Here is a 13956-nt window from a genome sequence, read left to right on the forward strand (position 1 = left end):
ATGGAGAACAGCAAGGTGACCAGTCGTCCATGTAGAGCCTAAAATGAAAGTTTTTACCTCAGAACAAACGTGCAGTGTTTTTAAGAGCAGTCACTGGCAAATAAAGTCACTAATTGCTGCAGAGTGTTGTAGACATAACTGAAAAGAAGCATTTGTGTTCAACTACTGTGGCAAATGGAAATACCTATTCGTTTCAGTTCAATTTATATATTGCCAAATCACAACAACCTTTAACTCAAGGCGCCGTGAGTTTGAGTTTGTTTATTTAAATAAAAAGCAAAACAGATTTATTGTAAAATCCTTTTGCTACATGTGTTGAACTGCCCCTTAAAGCACTGCTCATCCCCGCTGTGTGCATGTCCCCAGCAGCCAGTGAAGGAGGTGCCCCCCCTGCCTCGCCACCCAACCCCTCTTCCTGTGACCTCTTCCTCTCTGACCCCTGCTGTCACTTCAAAACACCACACCACAGGCTCCATCCAGCATGTGCAGGTGGCCTCATCAGGTGACTAACACATCCAGCATATTTGCATTTATTTATGTATTTGTTAAAGTAATGTAAGAATATGAAAATGCAGCCATTACATGTGTAACTGACAGCCTTGTTCCTGTTCTTTTCTTATAATCATGATCACACTAGATATCTGCAGGTAACACAGGATTTCACATACAGATATATATGTAAGTATATATAATGTTTGTTTACTTGTTTACAGTGGTGACATCGTTCAGTCATCTGAGGCCTCCAGAGAGGGACCTCACACCGTTCTCTCAGATGAAGTCTGTTAAGTCTCTGAGGCATGCCGGCTTCACTGCGGTCTTCACTGGACAAGCGGTGAGCTGGCTGGTGCATTGTTATGTACCGTACTGTACTGTGTTACATATCAGTGTGGCTGTAGCTCAGGAGGTAGAGCAGGCCCTCTGCTAATTGGACGGTTGATGGTTCGATATCTGGCTGTTCCAGTCTGCATGCCAAAGTATCCTGAGCTAAGTACTGAACCCCAGGTTGTTCTCTGATGTTGTTCCATCTAAGTGTGAATGTTAGCTAGAAAACAATTAAGCAGATATGTGTGTGTATCTATCTATCTATCTATCTATCTATCTATCTATCTATCTATCTATCTATCTATCTATCTATCTATCTATCTATCTATCTATCTATCTATCTATCTATCTATCTATCTATCTATCTATCTATCTAAACATGTTGAGTGCTCGCATAGAGTAGAAAGGTGCTATGTAAGAACCAGCCTGTTCGTATATAGCACAAAAAATAACAATAAATTCGTTGTGAGCACCGCCCCCTATTTACACAATAACCCAGTCTAAAAGTTGATTCCCTGGTGCTGCTGATGGAAACCTGGAATGGACACATTCATCCATTTTTTAATCATCCATCCATCCATCCATCCATTCTCATCTGTCTTCTGCTTCCTATTTAGGGTTGTTGGGGGCTGGAGCCTATCCCAGTGGATGCTGGGATATTATTCACAGATCATGATCTTCATCCCACGGAAATGACAGCAATTTCCTCTACATAACACCGTGTGACGTTAACAGAATGTAACCTGAAAAGTGAAGTGCCTTAAACTGAATTCTTCCAAATGACCAACAGGGGGCGACTCTGGCTTCAAAAAATCAGACTATCGTCTAACCTAACCCTAACGCAGACTGAGTCTATAGGGGAATGATATTATTTCGAACTGTGTAGGACCTTAGTAAACACATTTTGCCAATTATTGTTTTTAGACTTTATTATAACAGAAATATTTATTATAACAGAAAAGCTGAGAACTGAGGGGGAAGATACGCAGAAAATGACAACAGTGAATTGAAATCCCTGCCTCTACAATAGCCTTTCGAGAAATCAGTTATCTGTGCAACCCAGTGAGCTAAACCAGCAGTCTGATGAGTCTGACATCATCGTGAAAGAATAAACTGTCTTTATTAGGAAAAATGTTTATGAGGATTTAATTTCAGGGATTTTATCTTCAGAGCCGGAGCTCAGTACTTTCCCTCTGTCTCACATTATTGCGCGGTGACAGAAGCTTGACGGTGGGGAGGTGCCGGAGGAGTTACCGATTGTCGACGTGATCCTGGCTGACATTGACTCCCTCGTGCCGACACATGACGAAACAGGCCGTCCTATTGCCGAGTGGAAACGACAGGTGATGGTGCGGCAGCTGCAGGTCAGGCTACAGGATGATGAGGAACAGAGGAGACAGGTACTGTCCAGCTTTTATACTGCACTGTGTATACAAAATTCCCAAAGCGTTGAGCTACTTGCTTAAAATCCATATTGTTCCCTGTAACAGGACATAGCTAATGGCTACATGCCAGTTGATGGCTGGAAGTACTCCCAAGCCCACAACGCAGTCTTGGGACCCTTCGGTGAGCTCCTAACAGAGGATGACCTGGTGTACCTGCAGCAGCAGATTGAGTCTGTTTCACATCAGAAACGCTGCCAGGCGTATGAGCTGGAGCTGACCAGGCTGACTGAGGAGCTGAGGGCAATTTTACCTTATCCTATTGTCAACATTTCCCTCAACAGAGAGGTTCTGCAGCAGATGGACTCTGAGGGGAAAATGCAGCTGACTTTGCCAATCTGGTGCAGCCGTGTCTCAGAGATTATCAAGAATATGTCTCTCCTGGTGGCTAATCTGACTCAAATCACAGAAAAAGATGGTGAAATGGGGTTAGTGGAGGGCATGGTGGAAGGGATGAAGGGTTTACAGAAGATAAAAGGTAACCCAGGAATTGAACTGGGACAGGGATTAGTGCAACCAGGTCTAAACTCAGAGGAAGCCCATGTGGAGGCCTCCAGTGTATGTAGGATACCTCACATAGGGATGGCATCTGCTTTTAGCCATCGTTTGGAGAGCAACAGCTACAGAAGAGCACAAAGGGAAAAGGTGGAAAGGGAGATCCAGCAGTCTGGAGTCTCAGTTAGAAACCTCAGATCAACCTTTGAGGGTCAGATTGGTAGCATTTATCCCTTTGCTGGGGTTATAAAAGCAGGAGGGGGGTTGACAAACCAGGCTGTAAATGGAGCTTCAAGCGGAAAGAACAGTAATGTCAATACAAGCTTCAAATGTGAGGTTGACCAACCTGACACTCCTAAAACAGCTGCACCTGTAATGGAAACGACCAGCTTAAGAAAAGAGCGAATCGTGGTGCTATTCCTGAGCCACTGGAAGAAATCTGCATATGCTATTACAGTGAGAGCAGCAAGGCAGAGGCAGGGACAGGCTGCAGCGCCAGGAAGAGTGACAGAAGCACAGCCCCAACAGAAAATCCCCTCTATGTTTCAGTTCTGCCAACAACGAGGTGCTGTGGATAAAATGCTGAACTCCTGGAGAAATAAACTAGAACTTAGAGAAGTGCAACCTTTACCTTCCTTTAGCGTTTCACAAAATCCTCCACTTTGTGTAACCTACTCCCCAGAACAATTCCTTCCAGATGTGGATGGTGTTGCAGTGAGCCATGACAGCTTGACCCTCGATCTCTTTATGCTGGGTTACTTTCACATCTTAGAGCAGGATTTGTCAGCTGAGGAGAGGAAGATGAGGCACCTCCTTTGCTTTGAGGTCTTTGACCGTGTTGGCAGTTTTCCTTGGGAGAAGGTGCGGGACTTCCATAAGGCTGTCCTCCAGGAGATCCAGGCTGGGAAGCGACAGTGGAGCGACGGCTTCGAGGACATCAAATTTCACTTCTTTGGTGATTCAAATCCATGTCACTGTCCACCACCATCATCATCATCATTGCTGCCAGATTCCAAATTAGTACCCAAAGTTATAGTTCAAAGTGCTACTCCAGATGAGCGCTGCAGTGACACAGACTTCTCCTGCTTCCACAATGAAGACATTTGTAAATATATTGACCGCAGTTTTGCTTTCTGGAAAGAGAAGGAGGCGGAGTTGTTTGACTTTGAACAGTAAGTCTGCTTGTTAAACGTGATGCTTTTGCACAGATTGATGTTGGTGTGTTTGTTTTGTTGAACTAATAAATTTTGTAGCAGTATTAAAAGGTGTGACTGATAAATAGATGTAGTTATTGTGTAGCTAGAAAATAATGTAAAAAAAAAGTGATTTCCCATGTTGTAACACTGACAAAGTTACAGCAAACATTTCATACAGTTTACATAATTTGAGAGATCATTGCAATTTGTTCGGACTCTATTTAAAAGGACAGTGCAGTAAAAATACATATCGAAAGGAGTTTGATGATCATGTTAAATGTGTCCCAACACATGAAAACAATATGTTCTCGGCTGTGTAAAGTGACAGCATCTCTTATTAACAACACACACTGTGTAAAAGTCGGCTACCCTGTGTTAGAAACCAGAAAGTGCTGAGTTTGAAAGGCAGGGAGAATCTGATAAAATATGTAGATGCAAAAGATGCATGTGCCTCTCAAACCGCAGTTATGTTAGAACGGAAGTGCATCTCCTGTCAGTTCTAAGATTTTATGTATTGGGACTTAATAGAGAAATACAAAACATGACACATTACACTGTAAACATTAAGCCAAGATGCAGGAGAAATGTAGTACACTGTCACCATCTTCAATGGAAATAAGAGGTTAAGTAGCAGTCACGTGCTACTAATCAAATACACTTAATTAACTGATAATCAGCCAGTGTGAGCGCCTCTATAAAAGCAGAGGTTTTGGCAGTCTGCTGCTTTGGAACATTGAGCATTGAGGTGTTTGTTATTACAATGCCAAAGAGGAAAGAAATAAGCAGTAACCTTAGAATAGCGACTATTGTTGCCCATCAATCTGGAAAGTGTTAGTTTAAGGCCTTTTCCAAACAGCCAATCTTCCCAGGAGTGGATGTTCGAGAAAATACAGCCCAAGGTCAAATTGCAGAAAGGGTTGTCAAGAGAAAGCCTCTCCTTAAAAAGAACATGGCTGCATGGCTTAGGTTTGCAGAGTTGTATCTTTAACAATAAGCTTAGGACCGCACAGCACCACGTTTGGCAAAAACCAAACACAGCATAGCAGCGCAAACATCTGGCTTGAACGACGAGTCAGCATACAGAGAGGAGTTGCAACAGCTAACGGACTAGTGTAGAGTCAACAACCTGTCTCTGAATGTGGACAAAACAAAAGAGATGATTGTTGACTTCAGGAAAGCACACAGAGATCACTGTCCACTTAACATTTATGGATCCTCTGTGGAGGTCATCAAGAGCACCAGATTCCTTGGTGTCCACCTGGCGGAGAACCTCTCCTGGTCCCTCAACACCAACCCCCACAGACCCCTCACACACACTCTTCACCGTGCTGCCTTCTCGCAAGAGGTATCGGAGCATCCGGGCCCTCACTGCCAGACTGCCAGAATCACTCGCACACATACACAAACAAACAAAGGCAAGCACGCACCAAGTTCCTTTTGCGCAGTACTCAGTATTTTGCACATTTCCACTGCACTGTCTTGTGTCTGTATCGTCCTGTTATGTCTAGTGTCTTGTCTTGTTTTTTTGTTTGTTTTTTATTTGCAATTTTTGCACATTGCACTTTACATCGACCTGTGTTGATTGTCTGTTACATGTCATATGTAGCACCATGGTCTCGGAGGAACATTGTCTCGTTTCACTCTGTGCTGTACCACTTTACATGGTTGAAATGAAAATAAAAAAACACTTGACCTGACTTGTCTCATGGCCACAAGTCACGGGCACCTTGCAGGGATTGAGCTGACTGTGAATCCTCTGTATGCCTCTGTATCAGCCATTTCTCTGAGAGCTAAAGTTTGGCTAAAACTGGAGTCACGTAACAGACAATGATCCCAAGCACAGCAGCAAATCTGCAACAGAATGGCTGAAAAAGAAAAGAATCAAGATGTTGCAATGGCTAAATCAGGTTGCGTGGTGGGACCTTAAAAGAGCTGTGAATAAATGAATAGCTGTATAATGTAATGAAATGCAGTAATGTAGTCAAGACGAGTGGACCAAAATCCCCCCACAACAATGTCATACAGAAAAAAGCACTTCACCTTCTTGCTGCTACAATTTGACTTTTTTATTAAATAAACAATAACACCCTGCAATATGTCCAGTGTTGTTGTTCATCTTAGTTTTTATTTACCTCATTTTATGACCAGATAAATTTTTAGTCATATCACAATAGGTAAAACCTTAAAAATGACAGAGGCTGGACTTTCTTTTTACCACGACTCTATGTGCAGACGTGATGCTATAGACAGAGTGCCCCTAACACATTTTCATTAGCTATTCGGCTTTTAATCTGAAGTGATTTTTATTAATTTGTCAAATATATCAAAGGTACAATGATGGAAAACCCCTCAAATACTAAAGTAACAGTATCCTCATACTGTTTAGGGCAGGAGTCTCCATGGGCTACAATGTGCTCTGCAAAGAGCATAAGAAGGAGGAAGAGGAAAATCTGGAGAGTTGGAGGTAAACACTGGAGAGAAGAGGAATGAAAGTCAGCAGAAGCAAGACGGAATACATGTGTGTGAATGAGTGGAAAGCTGAACATTCAAGGAGTAGAGGTAGTGAAAGTAGATGACATTAAATACCTGGGGTCAGCCGTCTAAAGAAACAGACAGTGCACAAGAGACAGTGAAGAAGAGAGTGCAGGCAGGTTAGAGTGGGTGGAGACAAGGGTCAGGGGTGATTTGTGGATTTGGATAGCAGCAAGTATGAAAGGGAAGGTTTTCTTTCTTGTTGACAGCGGCACCGACAAAAAGACAAGAGACAAAGTTGGAGGTGGCAGAGCTGAAGATGTTGAGATTGTCACTGGAAGTGAGCAGGATGGACAAGATCAGAAATGAGTACATCAGAGGGACAGCTCAGGTTGAGTCGTTTGGACATTTGCAGAATGAGGAACAGTGGATATACTGGACAAAGGGTGTTAAATATGGAGCTGCCAGGCAGGAGGAAAAGAGGAACACCTCAGAGAAGATCCATGGATGTAGTAAAGAAGGACACACAGAGTTTTGTTGAGAGGAGCATGGAGCAAATGCACAAAATGTGTAAAGTTTAGCGTCATAAATGACAACAGACTATAATCTTCTCATGGGAGAAGTCATGGCAAACGAATTTCTCATGTTTTTGTTTCAAAAATGAATAAAATTATTAAATTGTTTATGATGTTTCAAACAGGATAACTGATCACTAACTTCTTAGAACTCAGAACTAGTCATTAGCAGTGTTGCTGGGCATTTTAATTCATACTAACATCCCATTTTAGGAAATGATACTGAATATACCTTAAAGTTACATTTAAATGTTTTATATGGCTGGTGAATAAATAAAAATTACATTTATTAAATAAATGTATTTTTAAAATCGTCTCTTAGGTGTTTCTCTTATTTACCTTAAACTAAAAATCATGGGCGTTTTTAATTAGTTTATGTCCAAGAAAAAACAAAAAAACAAAACATAGTACAGCTTCAGGCCCAATAGAAAGGTGAGGGACTGCGATAGGTGAGGTCGCGCAGGCGCACAAGCTTCCTAAATTGACAGGAGGATGCTGAGCTGCATTCCCATCATTCTGTGAGTAGAGGAGGATCCCCTTGCGCAGGCATAGCGGGCGAGACACCGAGCGATAAAAACATATAAAAATAATCCAAGTCGAGCTGTTTATCTGCCACCATGTCCGCTGGAGGAGACCTGGGGAACCCCCTGAGGAAATTTAAACTCGTGTTTTTGGGAGAGCAGAGCGGTGAGTCAGAGCTCGGGCGGGTTTGGGTCATCCTTATCAAACATGCGCATATATCGAGGGCCATGTATGCAATCCGTGATCATTTTGGGAAGTTTAAAGTGAATCCAGAAGATGTTTCTAGTGGCTTTGCTATATTAGACGCCCATGTTGCCCCTGGCATAATTTGTAGCTGTGGAAATTTTGATTAACCTTTGAAGAAAAAGAAAGAGAAATGGCTCGGATATAAACGCAGATTCTTGTATATCACCTAGAGTGCTTTTTTGTTGTTGTTTTTTACTTGCCGCAAAGTGCCATCATTGGAAGCAGGCGCTGGGAATTGTGGTGTTTTGATGTGCTGCAGTGACCAACAAATATGCCCAGCCTTTTCCAGATAACGCTATATTTCCCCACACATCGCTTATTTCTGACACAAACGACCCTTTATTGTGTTATATGACAGCGTTTAACATTTCCCCACCACTCGATGGCTATTATTTTTTTCTTTTTAAAGAAGAAGATAATAAGCGGTCCCCCATGTGTCAGTTCGGGACACACCCAAGGCTGGCGATGTCTGTAGCATCTCTAAACCTCGCGGTCTCCGATTCGGTCCCATAAATAATCAAATAAAAGAAAAAAAACGAGAGCTTGACAGCGCCACGATAATATACCAGGACTATTTAATTCAATAATCCGTGTATTCAGGGTGTTATCGGCTGTGTATGTGCGTTGATGTGATGGCACAAATTCAGGAGGAGCGGATCGATAATGGTTTAGCGCTGTAAAGCTGCCCGAATACGTGTTCAGACATCAGACATCCAGAGTGGCAGCAGAGGAGCTCTTATCCCATCAAAAGCACGAGCAAAGACTAGAAAAACACATAATTAGGCCTAATATGACAGAAGCTTGGCCTGTTTGTGTCTTACATTGTGATGCTTTAGTGTGTGTGTGCGTGTGTGTGCTGCATGTCTAAGACAGAGCTGTGTGTCGACTGAAAAAAAGCCTCACGGTGTGTTTGCGTGGCCTGTACTGCAACGTTGCTGTCCACGGTGCTGAAAGGAGGCCTGGTGTGGCCACTGCCCATCGCTGGCTTCAGGAGTACTGCTGTCTGCGTACTGTGCATGAGGCCCTTCTGGAAAGAAAAAAAAAAGTCCTGTCCTCACTCATGTGCGGATCTGATGTAAAATGGTGCTGCTGGGAGGGATGTAAATAAAAATGGAGATCACTAGGCTCACCTTGATCCTCTGAGATCAAGTCTCCTTCGGCATCAGTCCAGTGAGCATTAACAGCCGGTCTTTTTGTTACCGTGGTCACATTTCTGGACACAGTTTGTGTTTTCGTTGCAGTCACCTCTCACATTATTTTCAAGGATAAAAGACAGGATGGGAGGGGGAAGACTACTTATTGTATTTAAATTGTTCACCTTTGGTTGTATGGTAAAACTATAGCACTGAGTAGTGTTGGAAATACACAAAAAAGAAAGGAAAATGCAAAGGAGAAAGAGAAGGCGAAGAAAATACACACATAAATCATGACTAAATGGGAAAACACATAAACGATTAGCACAAAACATACAGACATTTCACAAAAAACAATGTCGCAACATGAATTTGAGATTTTGGTTCTTATCTGAAACCTTGAAGTGGAATAACATTTGAATTTCACTTTAGATGTTTGCATTGTTTAGAGGCGTACATGTTTCTGTGAAGAGGAACATTTACACATTTGATAACAGGAAATCTAAGATAGCAGATTTTTCTTACTTTGAACTGAAATCCATTTTGCTGCCCTTATTTTGAGCTATTCATTGATTCATACTCACATATTAACTCGGGCATATTTTTGGTGAATTACCGGGCAGATTTTGTTCCAGTGAGTCATGGATTTTTTCTCCCCCCCTCCTTAATTTCTTTTCATTTTTACTGGCTTGATAACTGGCACTGGTTAAATATTCATATATAACTGTGGTGTTGTCACATCAATGAAGCATATTTTCATTATGTTGATTGAGATCATATATCGATGTGTCCGGACCCTGAAACCAACCTGTGTGTGCTCTGTTTTAGTGGGGAAAACGTCTCTCATCACTAGATTCATGTATGACAGCTTCGACAACACATATCAGGTGAGATCTGGAACAGATCCAGAACCTAAAAACAATTTAAATTATTAAGCAGCATTGATTGATGGCGTTGCTGATTAGCATCTATACGAAAGAGGTATTGGTGGTATTGCTTATAATTGTAAAAGAAATTCAATTTTTCTTTTGGAGGTTGAAGGTTAATATGGGACCGTTATTGCAGCGAGTGCTTTTTGGTCAAAAAAACTCAGTATATTAGATTTTCACAAATTATGTCCTGATCTGAATCATGCCATTTATTCAAACATGATTAGGAACAGCATTGCAGCACTATTAGTTTCTTTAAGAAGAGAAAATATATCATTCCTCCTTCGCCTTTCTCAGAAGTTTGGTACATAACAAGTCAGAAGGATTGGGCCCTGAGGGCAGCACAAATTAAATTAGTGTTTCAGTCAGATTCAATTTCTGTGCTTGTTGGCTCCCTTTTTCCCCCTTTCTTAACAGCTTTATGTGTTTGAACAAAAATCACTCTGCTAGAGACAACAGATGGTGCAGAGAAACATTTACATTTTAATGTCTGGGTTTTTGCTGATGATTTTCTCCCCCTCTTTTGCTCTTTCCTCTCCACAGGCGACCATTGGAATTGATTTCCTATCGAAGACAATGTACCTGGAGGACCGGACAGTAGGAAACCTTGATCTTCATTTTTAAAATTCTCATTTCTAAATACATGCGCAGATGACTTGAGGTTTTAAGTAGGAAACAGCCCAATTTCTTCTCTGCTTTGACTAATCCTTGATTTGATTTGCTTAATTATTCCCTTCCGTCACACACTAATGTGATTATGTTATGGTTATTTCTGGTAGTAACAGCTTTGGTGAGCTGACTTTTCTGGCCCTAATAACTCAAAGCCTTACCCATGGATCATCTGCTTTAGCCAGTATTAATACTTTTTCTTTGTCAGGATATTATTGTGCTCTGCCAGCCTGCACAGGAGCTGATACTGGCTTATCCTCCTGGAAGTGTACTTATAGGCTATGTGTGGTGTGGCAGTTTATGCTGAAGGCGCGTGTGTGTCTGTGTGTGTGTGTACACATGCAGGTAAGGCTGCAGCTGTGGGACACAGCTGGACAAGAGCGTTTCAGGAGCCTCATTCCGAGCTACATACGAGACTCGACGGTGGCTGTGGTTGTCTATGACATTACAAGTAAGCGGAAAGCTGTAGCCTGTGTATGATATACATGATACATTTGTATGTTTCTGTGTTAAACGGACAAACACTTGAGTAAAAACATATAGTTTTCTGTTGGGTTTTTGAGACAAAAAAGCTGTATGTAATAAGAAACTCTGGGCTCCACAGATGTAAATTCATTCCAGCAGACCTGCAAATGGATTGACGATGTCAGGACAGAGAGAGGAAGTGATGTCATCATCATGCTAGTAGGCAACAAGACAGACCTGGAAGAGAAAAGGTAAAGGTGGTGGCTTGTAATCATCTCTAACATTTAGCTACAGTCTTCGACATGGAGGTTTTGTTCATTAAATGAGCAAAAAAGCTGTTTGAAGCAACACGTCAATGCCGAATAAATTAGCCCGAGATGCTGAGTCTGGCTTGATTTTCCTGCAGGCAAATCACGATCGAGGAAGGAGAGCAGAGAGCCAAAGAACTGAACGTCATGTTCATCGAGACCAGTGCCAAGACAGGCTGCAATGTCAAACAGGTGATCCCTGCAGTTTTACCAGATTTCACAGCATTTTTGCCATCACTTGATTTCAGAGTCTCTGCCAATCCCCAAATCCCTCCAAGGTGAGCACGCCACCACACAGATAAATCAAATGTTTAAATATGGACAATGTTGCTAAAATGTGCATTCCGTATTTAGTTCTTGCTGGCTAAAGATGAATGAAAAGAAAAAACAAAAGCTAGTTTACCGATATCTATCTAGTACATTTACTCAACTACTGCACTGAAGCACACATCGAAGGCACTAACATTTAATGTTACTAGCTATACCACTTAACATCCAGCACAATTTTGGAAAATATCAAACTTTTTACTTCAATAGATTGATCTTACTGCTGTAGTTATATTTTAGAAATTCAAAATTTTAAAGTAAATCTTCAAATCAGGCCAGCTTCAACAAGCGCTATAGTGGAGATTTTTTGTGTTGCATTGCTACTTTTATTCAATACTTCCTTCATCACCTTCAGCATAGATATTAAGTAAACATCAAGGCTAGTATTAGTCAAGGGGTAACATGATACAAAAAAAGCTCCCATCTTCCCAAAAATTATTTTTCACACATCTTGTGATGCACTCCCCCTCCCTCCCCCCTCCCCATTTTTAAGTTTTACAAATTTTTCGTGCCCGCTGCCTCCTGCTCTTTAACCTCCTCCCTCTTGTTCTCCTCCTAGCTGTTTCGTCGAGTTGCAGCAGCCCTACCTGGAATGGAAAGCCTGGACGATGCAAATCCTGAAGGCAGTATCCTTTACAGCCGCCGTGACTCACCATGCCGATAGCCAAACAGCCCAGCAATAGGCAGCTTATTTTTAATCTCTTAGTGGCTGCTGGCACACGTACAGATAGACTGCCGAGGAATCAGCCATTAAACCTTTTATGCTTAATAGAGGAGGAACACACAGAGCCAGGAAGATGGTGTGGATGCACAGGCACAGCACCACATAGTGGCTGACAGGGAAGTGACAGCAGAGGAGGGTGTGTGATGGAGGATGGTTGTGTAAGGAAGGTGAGGGATTCTTATCAATAAATGGGAATTATTATATGGAAACTTACAAACCAAGAAACATTTAACTTTAAAGAAGTGCCCTTAAATTGTAGTATAACATATGGATTTGTCTATACTATGAAGCTCAACATATTTTGGTTTGTCTACAGGTCTTGAGGATTGTGGGGAAAACATGGGGCAAAGTTTTTGGGGCCTCAGATGGAGCTGCATAACATTGGATCAGACAAAAAACTACAACTATGGAGGGGAAGGAGATAGAAACAAGTAGTTGTAGCATGCAGGACCTGAGTCCACATTAGCTTATGGGAATCTTTGACTATCATTTGTGGCATGTCTAGGCCAAGTAGTTTACTTCGCCATGTGACTTTTCCTTAACGTGCCAATTTCCAGTGATTGACATCAAGCTGGACAAGCCAGCGGAACCAGCTGTGCCTGAGGGCGGGTGCTCATGTTAATGCAGAGCTGCACTTGGACAGCTCCCTTCACACCATAGGCTTGTTGTGTTGCTTACTACTGGTTAGCTTCCAGTTGACTTCTCCAATTGGATATAGGATGTGGGCCTTGTATCTGATTGGACAAATCAAATGTTATCTTTCAGTCTTGTTCAGTTGTAAAATATTGTATACTTTGTCAATATGTAAGTGACTGGAGGAGAAAAGGGAAGAAAACAATTGTTGCAATGAAAATGAACACACACACACTGAAAAAAACAGTTTGGAGAAAAATGAGGAAACCAATGGAGTTCTTTTCGCTGTTATGTTTTGTATTTTTTATATATAAAAAGGGAAAGCACCAAAAATGATGCCTAAACACAGAAGGAGAAATAGCAGGAGGGTCGGCCATTTTTCTAAATAGCTGAACATGTCTGAATGTCTGCAGCACGCATGCACGCTGATCTGATCTTTGACCTTTGGCCTGCCCTACAGGGTCTCCGTGCTCTGGAAGGAGGCTGACTATCTTAGAATGTTTTATAGCATCTCTCTATAGCATCTCATGACAAGACGTATCTCATTTGATATTCCCACAACTTCCAGTAGGATCACCTAACAGTAGCTGTGAAAATGTGGCACTCTATCTCTCTATGGGTTTAACTTTTATAGAACAAGCTGTACTGTGGTTAAAAAAGAAGTAATAAAGAGACAACTTACTATCACAACTCCCTAACCCTCCTAAAAGTCCTCTCCTCTTCCTTCTCTCCTCCCGCTATCCTTCTGTCCTTCCAGTCTCCCCATCCCTCCATCCCGGTAATACACATATAACAATCCACTGTAATGCACCGCACTGTATATAATAATGTAATATGTATGTTGTGAACGTCCCTCTGTAGAAGTGGTCCTTGTTCACCAGTATGAATAATGTAATAATGTTTAATGATTAATAAATTACAAATTAAAGGGCTTCACTCTCCTAACCATCAACATTTACCTGGTAGCACAATTATCTACTCTTCTATTTTATTTACTT

The 13956-nt window shown here is 41.7% G+C and overlaps 2 protein-coding genes across 2 annotated transcripts; both read left to right on the top strand.

The window, feature by feature from the left end:
• Positions 1 to 5049, top strand: espnlb (espin like b). Its single transcript, XM_080293295.1, has 5 exons — positions 1 to 15; positions 367 to 502; positions 714 to 832; positions 2043 to 2222; positions 2313 to 5049. The coding sequence occupies exons 1-5, from the start codon at positions 1 to 3 to the stop codon at positions 3933 to 3935; spliced, it is 2073 nt and encodes a 690-aa protein (XP_080149421.1). The 3' UTR covers positions 3936 to 5049.
• Positions 5050 to 7337: 2288 nt separating this feature from the next.
• Positions 7338 to 13910, top strand: LOC113011267 (ras-related protein Rab-6B-like). The gene is made up of 8 exons (XM_026150728.2): positions 7338 to 7689; positions 9732 to 9790; positions 10376 to 10429; positions 10847 to 10952; positions 11106 to 11217; positions 11373 to 11466; positions 12161 to 12227; positions 12883 to 13910. Exons 1-8 carry the CDS (start codon positions 7620 to 7622, stop codon positions 12945 to 12947), a joined length of 627 nt encoding a protein of 208 aa, XP_026006513.1. The 5' UTR covers positions 7338 to 7619; the 3' UTR covers positions 12948 to 13910.
• The last annotated feature ends 46 nt before the right edge of the window (positions 13911 to 13956 follow it).

Source organism: Astatotilapia calliptera, chromosome 18 (assembly GCF_964374335.1).
Source record: "Astatotilapia calliptera chromosome 18, fAstCal68.1, whole genome shotgun sequence".
Classification (NCBI taxonomy): Eukaryota; Metazoa; Chordata; class Actinopteri; order Cichliformes; family Cichlidae; genus Astatotilapia; species Astatotilapia calliptera.